Source organism: Bos javanicus, chromosome 16 (assembly GCF_032452875.1).
Source record: "Bos javanicus breed banteng chromosome 16, ARS-OSU_banteng_1.0, whole genome shotgun sequence".
NCBI classification, from domain to species: Eukaryota; Metazoa; Chordata; class Mammalia; order Artiodactyla; family Bovidae; genus Bos; species Bos javanicus.
The window spans coordinates 66,941,290-66,955,590 of NC_083883.1; the positions used below are offsets into that span (position 1 = coordinate 66,941,290).

Consider the following 14,301-nt stretch of genomic DNA (forward strand, 5'->3'; position numbering starts at 1 on the left):
TACTTTTCTGAAAGTTGAGCTTTAAGCCAACTTTTTCCATTCTCCTCTTTCACTTTCATCAAGAGGCTCTTTAGTTCTTCTTCACTTTCTGCCATAAGGGTGGTATCATCTGCATAGCTGAGGTTATTGATATTTCTCCTGGCAATCTTGATTCCAGCTTGTGCTTCCTCCAGCCCAGCGTTTCTCATGATGTACTCTGCATATAAGTTAAATAAGCAGGGTGACAATATACAGCCTTGAGGTACTCCTTTTCCTATTTGGAACCAGTCTGTTGTTCCATGTCCAGTTCTAACTGTTGCTTCCTGACCTGCATACAGGTTTCTCAAGAGGCAGGTCAGGTGGTCTGGTGTTCCCATCTCTTTCAGAATTTTCCGCAGTTTATTGTGATCCGCACAGTCAAAGGCTTTGGCATAGTCAATAAAGCAGAAACAGATGTCTTTCTGGAACTCTCTTCCTTTTTCAATGATCCAGCGGATGTTGGCAATCTGATCTCTGGTTCTTCTGCCTTTTCTAAAACCACCTTGAACATCTGGAAGTTCGTGGTTCACATATTGCTGAAGCCTGGCTTGGAGAATTTTGAGCATTATTTTGCTAGCTTGTTTATGCGCTACAGTTTATGGGGTTGCAAAAGAGTCCAACATGACTTAGCGACTAAATAAATATTATTAAAGTCTGTGTTTTATCATTAAGGAAACTAGATTTGAGAGAGTAAGTGATTTGTCCAGAGTGAACAGCTCCATTTCTTTTGCTGTACCTTTAAAAAGGAAGGTATAAACCATTATTAGGATGTTCAGTTAGTTCTTGACTTTTCTCAAACTCCTTATGAAGTGATCTATTTTATGTATTAGTTATATCCTGTCTACTTTTTAAAAACAACTGAGTATAGATGGGCCTTTAAAGGACCACCTGAGTACAAGAGAGTTTAAGTTAGGCTTAAATGTATGGATGTGAGAGTTGGACAGTGAAGAAGGCTGAGCGCCGAAGAATTGATGCTTTTGAACTGTGGTGTTGGAGAAGACTCTTGAGAGTCCCATGGACTGCAAGGAGATCCAACCAGTCCATTCTGAAGGAGATCAGCCCTGGGATTTCTTTGGAAGGAATGATGCTAAAGCTGAAACTCCAGTACTTTGGCCACCTCATGCAAAGAGTTGACTCATTGGAAAAAACTCTGATGCTGGGAGGGATTGGGGGCAGGAGGAGAAGGGAACGACAGAGGATGAGATGGCTGGGTAGCATCACTGACTCGATGGACTTGAGTCTCAGTGAACTCTGGGAGTTGGTGATGGACAGGGAGGCCTGGCGTGCTGCAATTCTCGGGGCGCAAAGAGTCAGACACGACTAAGCAACTGATCTGATTTGATCTGAAAGGTACAAGAGCCAGGTAGTGAAGAAGAACCAAAGAGATATTTTTACTATAAGACATGTGCAAACAATTATTGCAGTACTTGAACACAGATTTTAGCACTAAGTTTCCTAACAGCTAAGATAAAACAAAAACATTCTATGCCAAATATACCACTTCTCTTTTCCCCTGAAGTGTAAACTCTGAAAATGTTTTATATCTTTATAAATTTCCCCAGGGAACTTAAAGTTTCTAATCAATACTTTATGACATATATGTAGTAGATGTTGCATGAATATTTTTTTTTTAAGTTACTGATTTTTAAAATAAAAATACACTTTCCAGGCCTTGACCTTTAACTAGAAAATATTTATTAGGGGTATTATTATTAAGGAATGACATATTGGACATGTCTTCAAAGCATTTTAAAAGATAACATGGAAACAGTGTTCATATCTTTTACTAGGGACATAATTTTGTTGCTTTTGTCAAAAGAGGAAGTCCATAAACCATGTGTGATCTTAAGTAAGACTTGGTTTCAAAAATGGGATATCCAGTTGCCATCTTCCATTTGTCTGTTTTCCAGGGCTGGGCAGTTTTTTTGCGCTTATATGGAACTTAGAGATAGTCGTCAGTAGTTCTATTTTTCTCTAATGACAAGAGAAGTGAAGAGATATGACCGCTCCTTTTGTTAAAAACTCATTTGTAGGATTATTGTGTAATCATAATTTATTGATCTTTGATCTAGAAGAATCCAATGCCTAATGTTTACTGACTTGTGAATGATATGTAATAGAATTATAAAAATGCCTTCTGCTCTAAAATAATTTTGAATTAGAAAAAATTACTGGTAATTCTGTTTATGATCTTTTAATACTGTCTGCAGCTGTTGAATTATATGTGTGTTTAACTTACTGTATCAAGCATGTCACTTTAGATCAATTCATAGAAAATTATGTAGAAAATGAGTAGTAGCTTTTTCTGACTTCATTGTCTGTATTAATTTTAACCTAAATACTTATTGACCTTATATAGACATTAAATTATTTCAGCCTTGTAGATTTTTTTATGCTTTGTCTGAGTACTGAATTGATCATTGACATTATACTTTTGCCTTAATCTTTAGTAAAGAATTCTTTTAAGATGAAATAAAATGATTAATTCAAGGATTTCAGTCCTATCAAACAGACTACACTGGAGAAGCACCATTAAAAGAAGTTGTGCCCAACTGCCTCCTCTGAGGATATTTACCTCCTTTCTGTCCTCTGTAGCATCTCTTATCTCTAATTTTCCCACAGGAATTTGAACTAGTCTTTGATTTTAAAAATAACTGCAAGTGTTTAGTAAGGAGATGCACTGTTTGCTTAATAAAAGGGTAGCCAGAAACTTGGCTGTAACCATCACATTAGATCAGAATTTCAGAATATTGAGTAATTAATTATGAAAATCCACTTTTTATTTTCATTTAACCTTTCAGTATTTCACAAGCAAATATTTGTTATGTAAGTTATACAGAAAAACTATTTTTCTTAACTCATAGTGCCAGTGTTTCAGAATAAAATAGAATTTCTGAAGCTGTGAACCTAAAAGAAAACAAAGCAAACACATTGCACTGTGGTTATTTTAAATGCCTTTGAAAACTGTTATGCAGTATTCTATCTTAATAATAGAGATAATTTTTTCTATTCTGAATTTTGGTAACATTAGAAAGCTGTTTAACTTCATTGTTCATAACTTTGAATCTTTGAAATTATTGTCACCATTTCTCCTAATTGGTTTGAGAATTTAATGTAAGCAAGTTTAGTTCCTTGAGACAAAAATGTTACATCTTTAAATTATTACCTGTAGATTAACTCACTTTGCTAATTTAAGGGGGAAAAATTCTATTAGCTTCTTTTGCCCATAGCTCACTGTTAACCCAAGTTGTTTATTTTTCACTGAAATTGTATTGTGTCCAGAGAGAACACATTTTCAGTAAATCTGGTATTTTATTTCATGTGATGGGATTTGAAGATAAATCACTACATGATAACTGAGTTGATTATGAAAGGTACTATATATAATTTAAGTGCTTCCCACCAAAATGTGACACTGTGATGTCTCAAGAGTAATCTGTATACAAACAACCTCAGTTTTGAAAATCTGTAGTTTAACTCAGATTTGTTTGGTGATTATCTCTTCTGAAGAGTATAACATTATTTCATTTTACTGTTAATTTTTAAAAATTGAACTCTAATTGGAGTATAGTTGATTTACAATGTCATGTTAGTTTCTGGTATACAGCATAATGATTCAGATACATACGTATGCATATTCTTTACATTGTGGTTTATTGAAGGGTATTGAATATAGTTCCCTATGCTATACAGTAGGGCCTTGTTATTTGTCTATTTTGTATGTAGTAACTTGTGCATTTCACTTTTACTTTGAAGTTGACCATTTTGAGGGAAATTTTGGAATCTGAATATAGTCTCAGTATCCATAGGAAATTGGTTCCAGGACCCCTGAGGATAGCAGAATTCTCCATGCTCAAATCCCTTGTATAAAATGGCATAGTATTTGTATATAACTTACACATATTTTCCTATATACGATGAATCATCTCTAGATTAGTTGTAATACCTAATACAATGTAAATGTTCTGTAAATAGGTGCCAGTGCACAACAAATTCATCTTTTGCTATTTGGAACATTATAGAAATTTTTCCCCAAAATACTTTTGATCTATAGTTGATGGAAACTGTACATGTGAAAACTTATGGATATGGAAGGCCAGCTTCACAGAATGCCAGAATCAACTCCAAGAACTTTGTCTAAAACTAAGTCTCATTATGGCTTTTTACACCAGATAGATAAATTAGCAGCCTGTAGATGTAAATGTGTACTCTCTTTAAATTTCTTAATTATTATTAGATTGATTTTCCAAAAGCATTTTTGTGTTGTATACTCATTCTTACGTATTTTTTCCTTCTTAATTTTGTGTTACCAGCTAAGAAAACAGTGGATTTTACAACAGTGAAATTCCTGCTTCAGGATTCTGAAAGTTTGCTACATGCTTTCAGTACAAGGTCAAATTATGATGGTATTCTTCCACAGGCCTTTGCTCAAGTAAACAAACTACTCCAAACATTTGCAGAGGTAAGATACCTTTAGGATGCCATTTAGAGTAATCATATATGTTATAAGAATGTATTTATCAGACAAACAGTAAATAAGAAATTTAACTTACTCTAACATACTAAAAGCATTAAGTAAATATTAAGTGAATTGAATGGAGACTAAACAATCCTTATTACAAGTTATAAAATACTCATAATCCTATGGAGGCAGTGTCACAGCAGTTGTTGGGATTTCATATTGTTTCATTTATGAATAGAAGAGAATGATGCATTGTTGCCTGACTGCTCATTTTTCAGTGCTCCTGACCAGTGGATCACAGCCTGCATCAAAATACTTCAAACATTTTTTTAAGCATGCAGATGCCATACCCCTTACTGAGTAAAATTTCTGTCAGTGGTGCCCAGAAGTGTTTTTGTTCTTGATTCATATTTTATTAATCAGGAAATTAATATTGACATAATCCAGTTATCTAACCTACAGACTATATTCAAACTTTGCCCGTTGAACACCTACCAATTTTTTAACAGGTCTCCTCATGGGATTCTTATGCAGTCTGCCTACCACTGATGCCTTTTTGCCCCTTTAAAATAACTATGTGAGTTTTGTCCTTGGTAATACTGTATTTCTAGAGTCTTCTGATTTCAAATCTATAAAATTCAGGTCATTTTATATGCCTGAAACAGTTCAAAAAACTCAGCATCACAATTACATTGTTAAATATCAATGATACTTTCATCTAGTGTATATATATATATATATATATACGTGTGTGTATGTGTGTGTCGTATTTTTTCCTTTGAGCTATTGAATTGGCCAGGTTTTCCTCTGTGGTTTTTTTTTTCTGGTAACATAGGCCCCGGTACCTATGAAGTAATGAAAGGATTAGATGATACTAAACTTAGTCATAGTTACTGAGGAAAGAATTTAACTTGCTTAAGACTAAAAGAAGCATCTTTTTGATAAACTAACAGGAAATATATGTTATTTCTTGAGGAAAGAATTGATTTAAGGGGTGGATAATCTTTTGGGTTAAGATGACCAAAACATTGGTACTTATTCTTTTAAATGACAAGTGTGACTTTTAGAATCTTCAGTAGGGAAGAATGGACCTGGGAATTTAGGAGTTACAGCTTGACTATTTTAATTAAATTGTGTAGGGAAGAGCACATTATCCTTTCTCTCACAGAACTGAGCCCTAAAACCCCATCTTTAGTGAAACAACCATGGTGAACAAGATGGAAAGTTTAGGATACTTAGAATCTTAGCAGCCTTTGAATTAAAATTATTGAGACTAAAAAAATTAGGAATGATTGAGTTAAAAATAATAGCAAGATTCTTTACAGTTGGAAACCTAGCCATGGGAGTTTTCTCCCATGAAAAGTTTGATATTAAAATCTAGTGGTGTTTGTCACATAATTGTATGCCTGTTATATGTTGCCCACTTGTAAACATATTGGCCTGTTATTTAGTAAGTTATTTATTCTTGGATCTTGATTTTCTAGTTGTCACATTAGCAAGAGATTCAAGAAGACAAAGGACAAAAAATCTAGTATTCTCTTTAGTGCTTTTCCCTCAACATTAAGCATTAGTCTGATTGTTTGAAACAACTTGTGTTTTTTCCACAATTAGAGCTTTCAAGTATTGCTTTATTTTCGTGTTTGAAACAATTCATTGTCTAAGTCAGCCAAGAACATTGTGATTTAGCTTGGGCTTTTAAAATGCACTTTCAATAGCAGTTATTTTGTAGAGTACATGTGATTTATGACCTGAATACTTAGTTATGTGTCACTAACTTGAACAATGAAAAGTAAGAGATTACCTCCAGGAATAGAATATCTAAGTATAGTAACTGTAAAAAAAAAAAAAAAATCCCCCTTATCTTAATTTACCAAGTGTAGAAAATCAGGAAAAGAGGAATATTCATTATTCATTTGATTCTGAGAAACCAAAATGGAAAGTTAAGTAATGTCATTTTCCAGATTTTATATAAATGGGGTAGAGGGAAGGATATATATTTTTCTCTTGTGAACCTTTTAACATCATAAAAAAAAAAGACTTGCCCTTCCAGAATGATAGACTATTTAAAATAAGTCTTTTTAATAAACTTTAGACTTACGTGCCTCAGACTTCCCATCCTGACTAGTTGTGTTTTTAATTTCTGGTTATTTAACCTCTCAAAGCCTTAATCCCTTCTTCTATAAGAAAGAGTATAATAATCTCTGCCTTAGAACTGTCATGAGAATTAAATTAATACTTGTAGAGCCTAGGAAATGGCAACCCACTCCAGTGTTCTTGCCTGGAGAATCCCAGGGACGGGGGTAACCCTGGTGGGCTGCTGTCTATGTGGTTGCACAGAGTCGGACACAACTGAAGCGACTTAGCAGAGCAGAGAGCACATAGTAAGTGCTATGTAAGTGTTTGATAAAGCAGCCTATTTGTATGTTGCATACACTTCTGTTTGAAAGCTGAGAAAAAGCATTATGTGATGATTAAACACATTTATCTCAAAACAAAATTCATATTTCTGTTCATATATATTTATTAAGTTCATAATTAATGTAAACAGGCAGTTTTCTTCCTTCCTGAAAAGAAATAAAAGGGTAATATTTACCTTTATGAGCTGGAGAGAGAATATAACCACATTCATATATACTTATTCATATATACTTCATTCACTTATACTAAAGGTCAGATTCTGTTCATGTCTCTTCCCAGCTGTGTGACCTTGCATAACTTATTTATCCTTTCTTTGCCTCAATAAAATGTAGATAATCATAGTATCTCCTTCACAGAGTAATTGTGAGGATTAAATGAGCTACATAGATATAAAGTTCTTAGAAAATTCCTATACATAAGAAGTGCTCAGTAACTATCAACTGTTCTTACAGTTTTGGAAATTTCTATTTTTTTTACATTTGATAAGCATGAAGCTAATGTTTAAAATCATACTTTTATCAACAAAGGAAACCTAGAGAAATGGAGTGATTTTATTTAAGTTCCCAAAGATGTTATAGTCAAGCCAAGTCAACAAACTCAATAAACTCATAGTTAAAAACTTTTTTTTTGCATTCTATCATATGTATTTTTCACCTAAGTTAATATTTTTACCCAGGGTGATTTTTTTAAAGAAAATATCACTTGAATCAATGGTATTGCTTTTTTACACTGTTTAGAAATATGCTCAGATCTGTTCTTAAATATTTTTAATTGGTCGTGCTATTTACTATACCATGTCCTTCCATCAACTACCAAACTTCTTAAAAGAGCAGTATATACCATTGTTCCCATTTCTTTGCTCACTTATTTCTTAATCCCTTACAAGTAGAATTCTACTTCTATACTCTGTAATAAATACATTGGAAATACTGTTTCATATAAATGAAAAAGAAAAAAATTTTTAGCTCTGATTCTATTTTGGTAATATTCTGTACATAATCAAGGACAAAGAATAAACAGCACTTCCAAGAAAGGCAGAACATTTGTAATCTACAATTGGCATTCTTTCTCTCTCACTTACTAGTGAAGGACTTGCTGCATATTATGTAATTCTTATTTCCCCAGGGCAAGGCAAAACTTAAGCAAAATTCTTCAAAAAATACACCGGGTAAAAGCCAGGAAGATAATTCTCTGATGAAATCTGATAACCAAGAAATCACCGTTTTCTCCAGTTCTTATCCTCCCCAACCCAGCAGGCATCAAGAAATCTGGTCTGTCCTAGAGAATGTTTGGATTACACTGTATCAAAACAGGTACTAAATTAACAAGAATTTTTGAGTTTCAGGGTTTTCCATTATTGCTAGTGTTCATTAAATAGTGTTTGGGTTGTGATTTTTTTTTTTTTTAACTACAAAGTGTCTTAGTTTTTTAAAAATTCTGTTTGTTTATTCACTTTTGGTTGTGCTGGGTCTTTGTTGCTACTTGGGCTTTTCTGCAGTTGCGACGAGCAGGGCTTACTCTAGTTGCGATGGACAGGCTTCTCATTGCTTCTTTTTTTGCAGAGCACAGGATGTGGGGTGCATGGGCTTCCATAGTTGTGGCTCCCAGGCTCTGGAGCACAGGCTCAATAGTTGTGGTGCATGGGCTTAGTTGCTCCGCGGCATGTAGGATTCTCCTGGATCAAGGATGGAACCTGTGTCTCCTGCATTGGGAAGTGGGTTCTTTACTACTGAGCCACCAGGGAAGCCCTGGTTTGTGCCTTTAGCAATATAGTTTGTACTAGATTATCTTATGAGGCCCTTTTGTCAAATTATACCTTAGAGGTAGTGCTGCTTAAATAGGGGCTCAGAATTATCTGGAGAGGGTAAAAAATATATATGGTTAGGTTCTCTTGTTAGAAATTCTAATTCAGTAGCACACGGCTTCCATGGTGGCTCAGCTGGTAAAGAATCCACCTGCAATGTGTGAGACCTGGATTCAGTCCCTGGGTTGGAAAGATGCCCTGTAGAAGGGACAGTTACCCACTCCAGTATTCTGGCCTAGAGAATTCCATGGACAGGGGGAGCCTGGCAGGCTATAGTCCATGAGTCACAGAGTCAGACAAGTCTAAGCAACTTGCACTTCACTTCAGGACTGAAGCTGAACTAGTGCTTCTGCCTAGTGATTCAGATGTGGAACTTTGATGAGAATCATTGCCAGATACGTCAGATCGTTTGCCAACATGTCAAGACCAATGACTAGTCACCAGGAGTGGCTAAAGAAATTAGCAGGATCCAAAGGCTTCTAAGAAATAAGATGCAAAATAATGTAAAGAAAACATCGGTCTGGATTAGGAAAAATTCATGTAAAAATTTTTTTATAGATAAATACTTAAGTGGAGTAATACTTTTGTTACTTTCATACACATATTCTTAGTAAAATGAAAAGATAGAGACCATTTGTGAGTAGGTCTTTAAATAGGTTGCTGGAGTAACTTAAAAAATAATCGAAAACAACTGATTTTAAAGTAGGCCAACACTCCCTTCCATAATTTTCCTCAAGCCCATAGTCTTTATATAACTAATATGTTGATCATACTGTATGCCTTGAAATATGATTTTGGTTTGAGAGCCCATTTTTTTTATTTTGGATTAAGAGCCTCTATCCATTCTAGTTGTTTATAAGAGCACTAAAGTGGTCTTAGCACTCCATTTAAACATCTGTTCTCATTCAATTATAGATTTAGGACTGATTTTTAGTCCTTGACTACAATTAAAAGTTTTTTCAAACAAATTATAGTCTTTTATACTAAAGAAATAACTATATCTGACATGTGAGGTAAAGAAAACAATATTTAAAATTTTGTAATCTCATATAAAGCAAAGATTTTGTTTGTCCAGTCTTAATGTATTTTTAATGTTGTGGCTTATCATATATTCTTGTTAGCGGAATGTTGTATATACCAGACAGAGATAATCACTCTGAAACTGAAATAGTTTAAAACAATAGTTCAGTTCAGTTGAGTCATTCAGTCATGTCTGACTCTTTGCGACCCCATGGACTACAGCACACAAGGCTTCCCTGTCCATCACCAACTCCCAAAGCCTGTTCAGACTCATGTCTATCAAGTCAGTGATGCCATCTAACCATCTCATCCTCTGTCGTCCCCTTCTCCTCCTGCCTTCAATCTTTCCCAGCATCAGGGTCATTTCCAATGGGTTAGTTTTTGGAAACTAACCTTAAATGCTGGAGTTTCAGCTTCAGGATCTGTCTTTCCAATGGATATGCAAGACTGATTTTCTTTAGGATTAACTGGTTGGATCTCCTTGCAGTCCAAGGGACTCTCAAAAGAGTCTTCTCCAATACCACAGTTCAAAAGCATCAATTCTTTGGTGCTCAGCTTTTTTTATGGTCCAACTCTCACATCCATACAGAACTATTGAAAATACTATAGCCTTAACTAGACGGACCCTTGAGGGCAAAGTAATGTCTCTGCTTTTTAATATGCTGTCTAGATTGGCCATAGCCTTTCTTCCAAGGAGCAAGCGTCTTTTAATTTCATGGCTGCAGTCACTATCTGCAGTGATTTTGGAGCCCCAATAAAATAAAAGTCTGTCACTGTTTGCATTGTTTCCCTATTTGCCATGAAGTGATGGTACTGGATGCCATGATCTTAGTTTTCTGAATGTTGAGCTTTAAGCCAACTTTTTCATTCTCCTCTTTCACTTTCATCAAGAGGCTTTTTAGTTCCTCTTCACTTTCTGCCATAAGGGTGGTGTCATCTGCGTATCTGAGGTTATTGATATTTCTCCCGGCAATCTTGATTCCAGCTTGTGCTTCATTCAGCCCAGCATTTCACTTGATATACTCTGCAATTAGCAGGGTGACAATATGCAACCTTGATGTATACCTTTCCCGATTTGGAACCAGTCTGTTGTTCCATGTCCAGTTCTAATTTTTGCTTCTTGACCTGCATACAGATTTCTCAGGAGGCAGGTCAGGTGGTCTGGTATTCCCAACTCTTTCAGAATTTTCCATAGTTGATTGTGATCTACACAGTCAAAGGCTTTGGTATAGTCAATAAAGCAGAAATAGATGTTTTTCTGGAATTCTCTTGCTTTTTGGATGATCTAGCAGATGCTAGCAATTTGATCTCTGCTTCCTCTGCCTTTTTTAAATCTAGCTTGAACGTCTGGAGGTTCTCGGTTCACATATTGTTGAAGCCTGGCTTGGGGAATTTTGAGCATTACTTTTCTTGTGTATGAGATGAGTACAACTGTGCAGTAGTTTGAGCATTTGTTGGCATTGCCTTTCTTTGGGATTGGAATGAAAACTGACCTTTCCCAGTCCCATGGCCACCGCTGAGTTTCCCAAATTTGCTGGCATATTGAGTGCGCACTTTCACAGCATCGTCTTTTAGGATTTGAAATAGCTCAGATGGAATTCCGTCACCTCCACTAGCTTTGTTCATTGTGATGCTTCCTAAGGTCCACTTGACTTGTGCTCCAGGATATCTGGCTCTAGGTTAGTGATCACACCATCGTGGTTATGTGTGTCATCAAGATCTTTTTTGTATAGTTCTGTGTATTCTTGCCACCACGTCTTAATATCTTCTGCTTCTGTTAGGTCCATACCATTTCTGTCCTTTATTGTGCCCATCTTTGCATGAAATGTTCCCTTGGTGTCACTAATTTTCTTGAAGCGATCTCTAATCTTTTCCATTCTATTGTTTTCCTCTATCTCTCTGCATTGATCACTGAGGAAGGCTTTCTTTTCTCTCTGTGCTATTATTTGGAACTCTGTATTCAAATAGGTATATGTTTCCTTTTCTCCTTTGCCTTTCACTAAGCGAAAGAATATTAAAGCAAAAACAATATTTAAGGGGGCGGTCCTAAGATGGCGGAGGAATAGGACAGGGAGACCACTTTCTCCCCCACAAATTCATCAAAAGAAGATTTGAACACTGAGTAAATTCCACTAAACAACTTCTGAATGCTGGCAGAGGACATCAGGCACCCAGAAAAGCAGCCCATTGTCTTCGAAAGGAGGTAAGAAAAAATATAAAAGATAAAAAGAGAGACAAAAGAGGTAGGGACGGAGATCCGTCCCGGGAATGGAGTCTTAAAAAACAGAGAAGTTTCCAAACACCAGGAAACACTCTCACTGGAGAGTCTGTGGTGAGCCTTGGAACCTCAGAGGGCAACATAACTGGGAGGAAAAATAAATAAATAAATAATCAAAACCCACAGATTACGTGCCCAACGGTAACCCCTGCGGGGAGCGAGCTCCGCCCCTGGCAGTGGAGAAGCATCACAGAGGCCCGCATCCACCACTAGGAAGTGGGGGATGGGCAGGGAGGCGAGGGTGCATTGCTTAGAGTAAGGACCAGGCCTGAATGCCCTGAGGGCAATCTGAGGGAACTAACTTGAGATAGCAAAGCAGACTGTGGGCTAGCTATCCTGGGAAAAGCCCTAACCTAAGACACCGCCAGGCCTGCTCACAGAACAACGAACTGAGCAGAGCTAGCCGGTTGCGGACCTGCCCATCCCTCACCAGAGACAGGCAGGCTAGAGCAGCCAGAGCCAGAAGGGGGCAATTGCGGCCCCAGAGAGGCATCATCTACCAAACTGCAAGCAGGCTTTGTTGCTAACCAAGACTTCTTGGGATTCGGAACCATTGTCATCTGCCAGGAGGGTCGCAGCCAGAGATCAGCTTGCCAGAAGAGAGACACAGCACACCTGAGAAAGTGCGCTGATTATACACCCAGAAAACTGAGTGGCAGGGATGAGGGTGGCGATAAGTCGCAGCGACCACGTTCGCCAAGCACCTAGTCACCTGAGCTGCTTGGACATGGAAAGGGCACAAAATGCAAGCCCAACCGAGTCTGCGCCTTTGTGGAGTACCTGAGTACCTGAACCTGAGCGCTTAGACCTGGGAAGTGCATACAACCCAGGGCCAGCCTCAGACAGTTCCCAGCAGAGCAACCTAGAGCCTAAGCAGTGTAGACAGGGAAAGCACACATGCCGTGAGTGGGGCAAACCCAGTGTGGCTGAGACACTGCAAGCACATGCCAGTGTTATTTGTTTGCAGTGTTCCTCCCTCCCGACAGCACGACTGAACAAGTGAGACTTAAAAAATGTCTACCACTGCCCCCTTGTGTCAGGGTGGAAATTAGGCAGTGAAGAGGCCAGCAAACAGAAGCTAAAACAGAGGGAACCGCCTTGGAAGTGACAGGTACAATAGATTAAAACCCTGTAGTTAGCACTGACTATATAGGAAGGGGCCCATAGATCTTGAGAAGTATAAGCCCAATCAAGGAACTATCTGAAAGTGAACTGACCCCATACTGTCCACAACACTACCAGAGAAAGTCCTAGATATATTTTTACTATTAAATTAAAAAAAAAATTTTTTTTAATTTTCATTTTTATAACCTATTACTTTGTAAAAAAAAAAAAAACAACAACAACCCTATTTTTAAAAGCAAACTTCATATATATATTTTATAATTTTTGTGACTTTGTTTTTTCTTTAATATTGTATTTTTGAGAATCCAACCTCTACTCTAGATTTTTAATGTTTGCTTTTTAGTATTTGTTATCAATTTTGTACCTTTAAGAACCCAATCTTCAGTACCCATTTTTACTTGGGAGCGAGATTACTGGCTTGACTGCTCTCTCCCACTTTGGACTCTCCTTTTTCTCCACCAAGTCGCCTCTGTCTCCTCCCTCCCGCTTCTCTTCTTTACCCAAGTCTGTGAATCTCATTGTGTGTTCTGGACTGTGGAGAACACTTAGGGAACTGATTACTGGCTGGATCTGTCTCTCTCCTTTTGATTCCCCACCCCCCTTTATCCTCCTGGCCACCTCTGTCTCCTTCCTCCCTCTTCTCTTCTCTGTATAACTGCGTGAACATCTCTGAGCGGTCCAGACTGTGGATAGCACATAGGGAAGTGATTACTGACTAGCTTGCTCCCTCCTCTTTTGATTCCCCCTCTTCTCCTCCTGGTCACCTCTATCTCCCTCCTCCCACTTCTCTTCTCCACGTAACTCTGTGAACCTCTCTGGGTGTCCCTCACTGTAGAGAAACTTTTCATCCTTAACCTAGATGTTTTATCATCGGTGCTGTATAGATGGAGAGGTCTTGAGGCTATTGTAAGAATAAGACTGAAAACCAGAGGCAGGAGGCTTAAGTCTAAATCCTGAGAACACCAGAGAACTCCTGACTCCAGGGAACATTAATTGATTGGAGCTCAACAAACGCCTCCATACCTACACTGAAACCAAGCACCACCCAGGGGCCAACAAGTTCCAGAACAAGACATACCATGCAAATTCTCCAGCAACACAGGAACATATCCCTGAACTTCAATATACAAGTTTCCCAAAGTCACACCAAACCCACTGACATCTCATAACGCATTA

The 14,301-nt window shown here is 37.3% G+C and overlaps 1 protein-coding gene across 15 annotated transcripts in view; it reads left to right on the top strand.

Annotated features, from left to right (window-relative positions):
- Positions 1–14,301, top strand: part of SWT1 (SWT1 RNA endoribonuclease homolog) — a 112,858-nt gene that overhangs the window by 47,741 nt on the left and 50,816 nt on the right. For 14 of the 15 annotated variants that reach the window (XR_009730060.1, XR_009730058.1, XR_009730056.1 and 11 more), the window contains 2 exons: positions 4,332–4,480; positions 8,024–8,211. Coding sequence is in view for 10 of the 15 variants with exons in the window: in XM_061383477.1 (XP_061239461.1) it covers positions 4,332–4,480; positions 8,024–8,211 (337 nt within the window). In the remaining 5 variants the exon portion in view is untranslated. Of the gene's footprint in view, positions 1–4,331; positions 4,481–8,023; positions 8,212–11,726; positions 11,866–14,301 lie in introns of those variants that run through there. The other variant, XM_061383479.1, reaches the window with a different exon arrangement.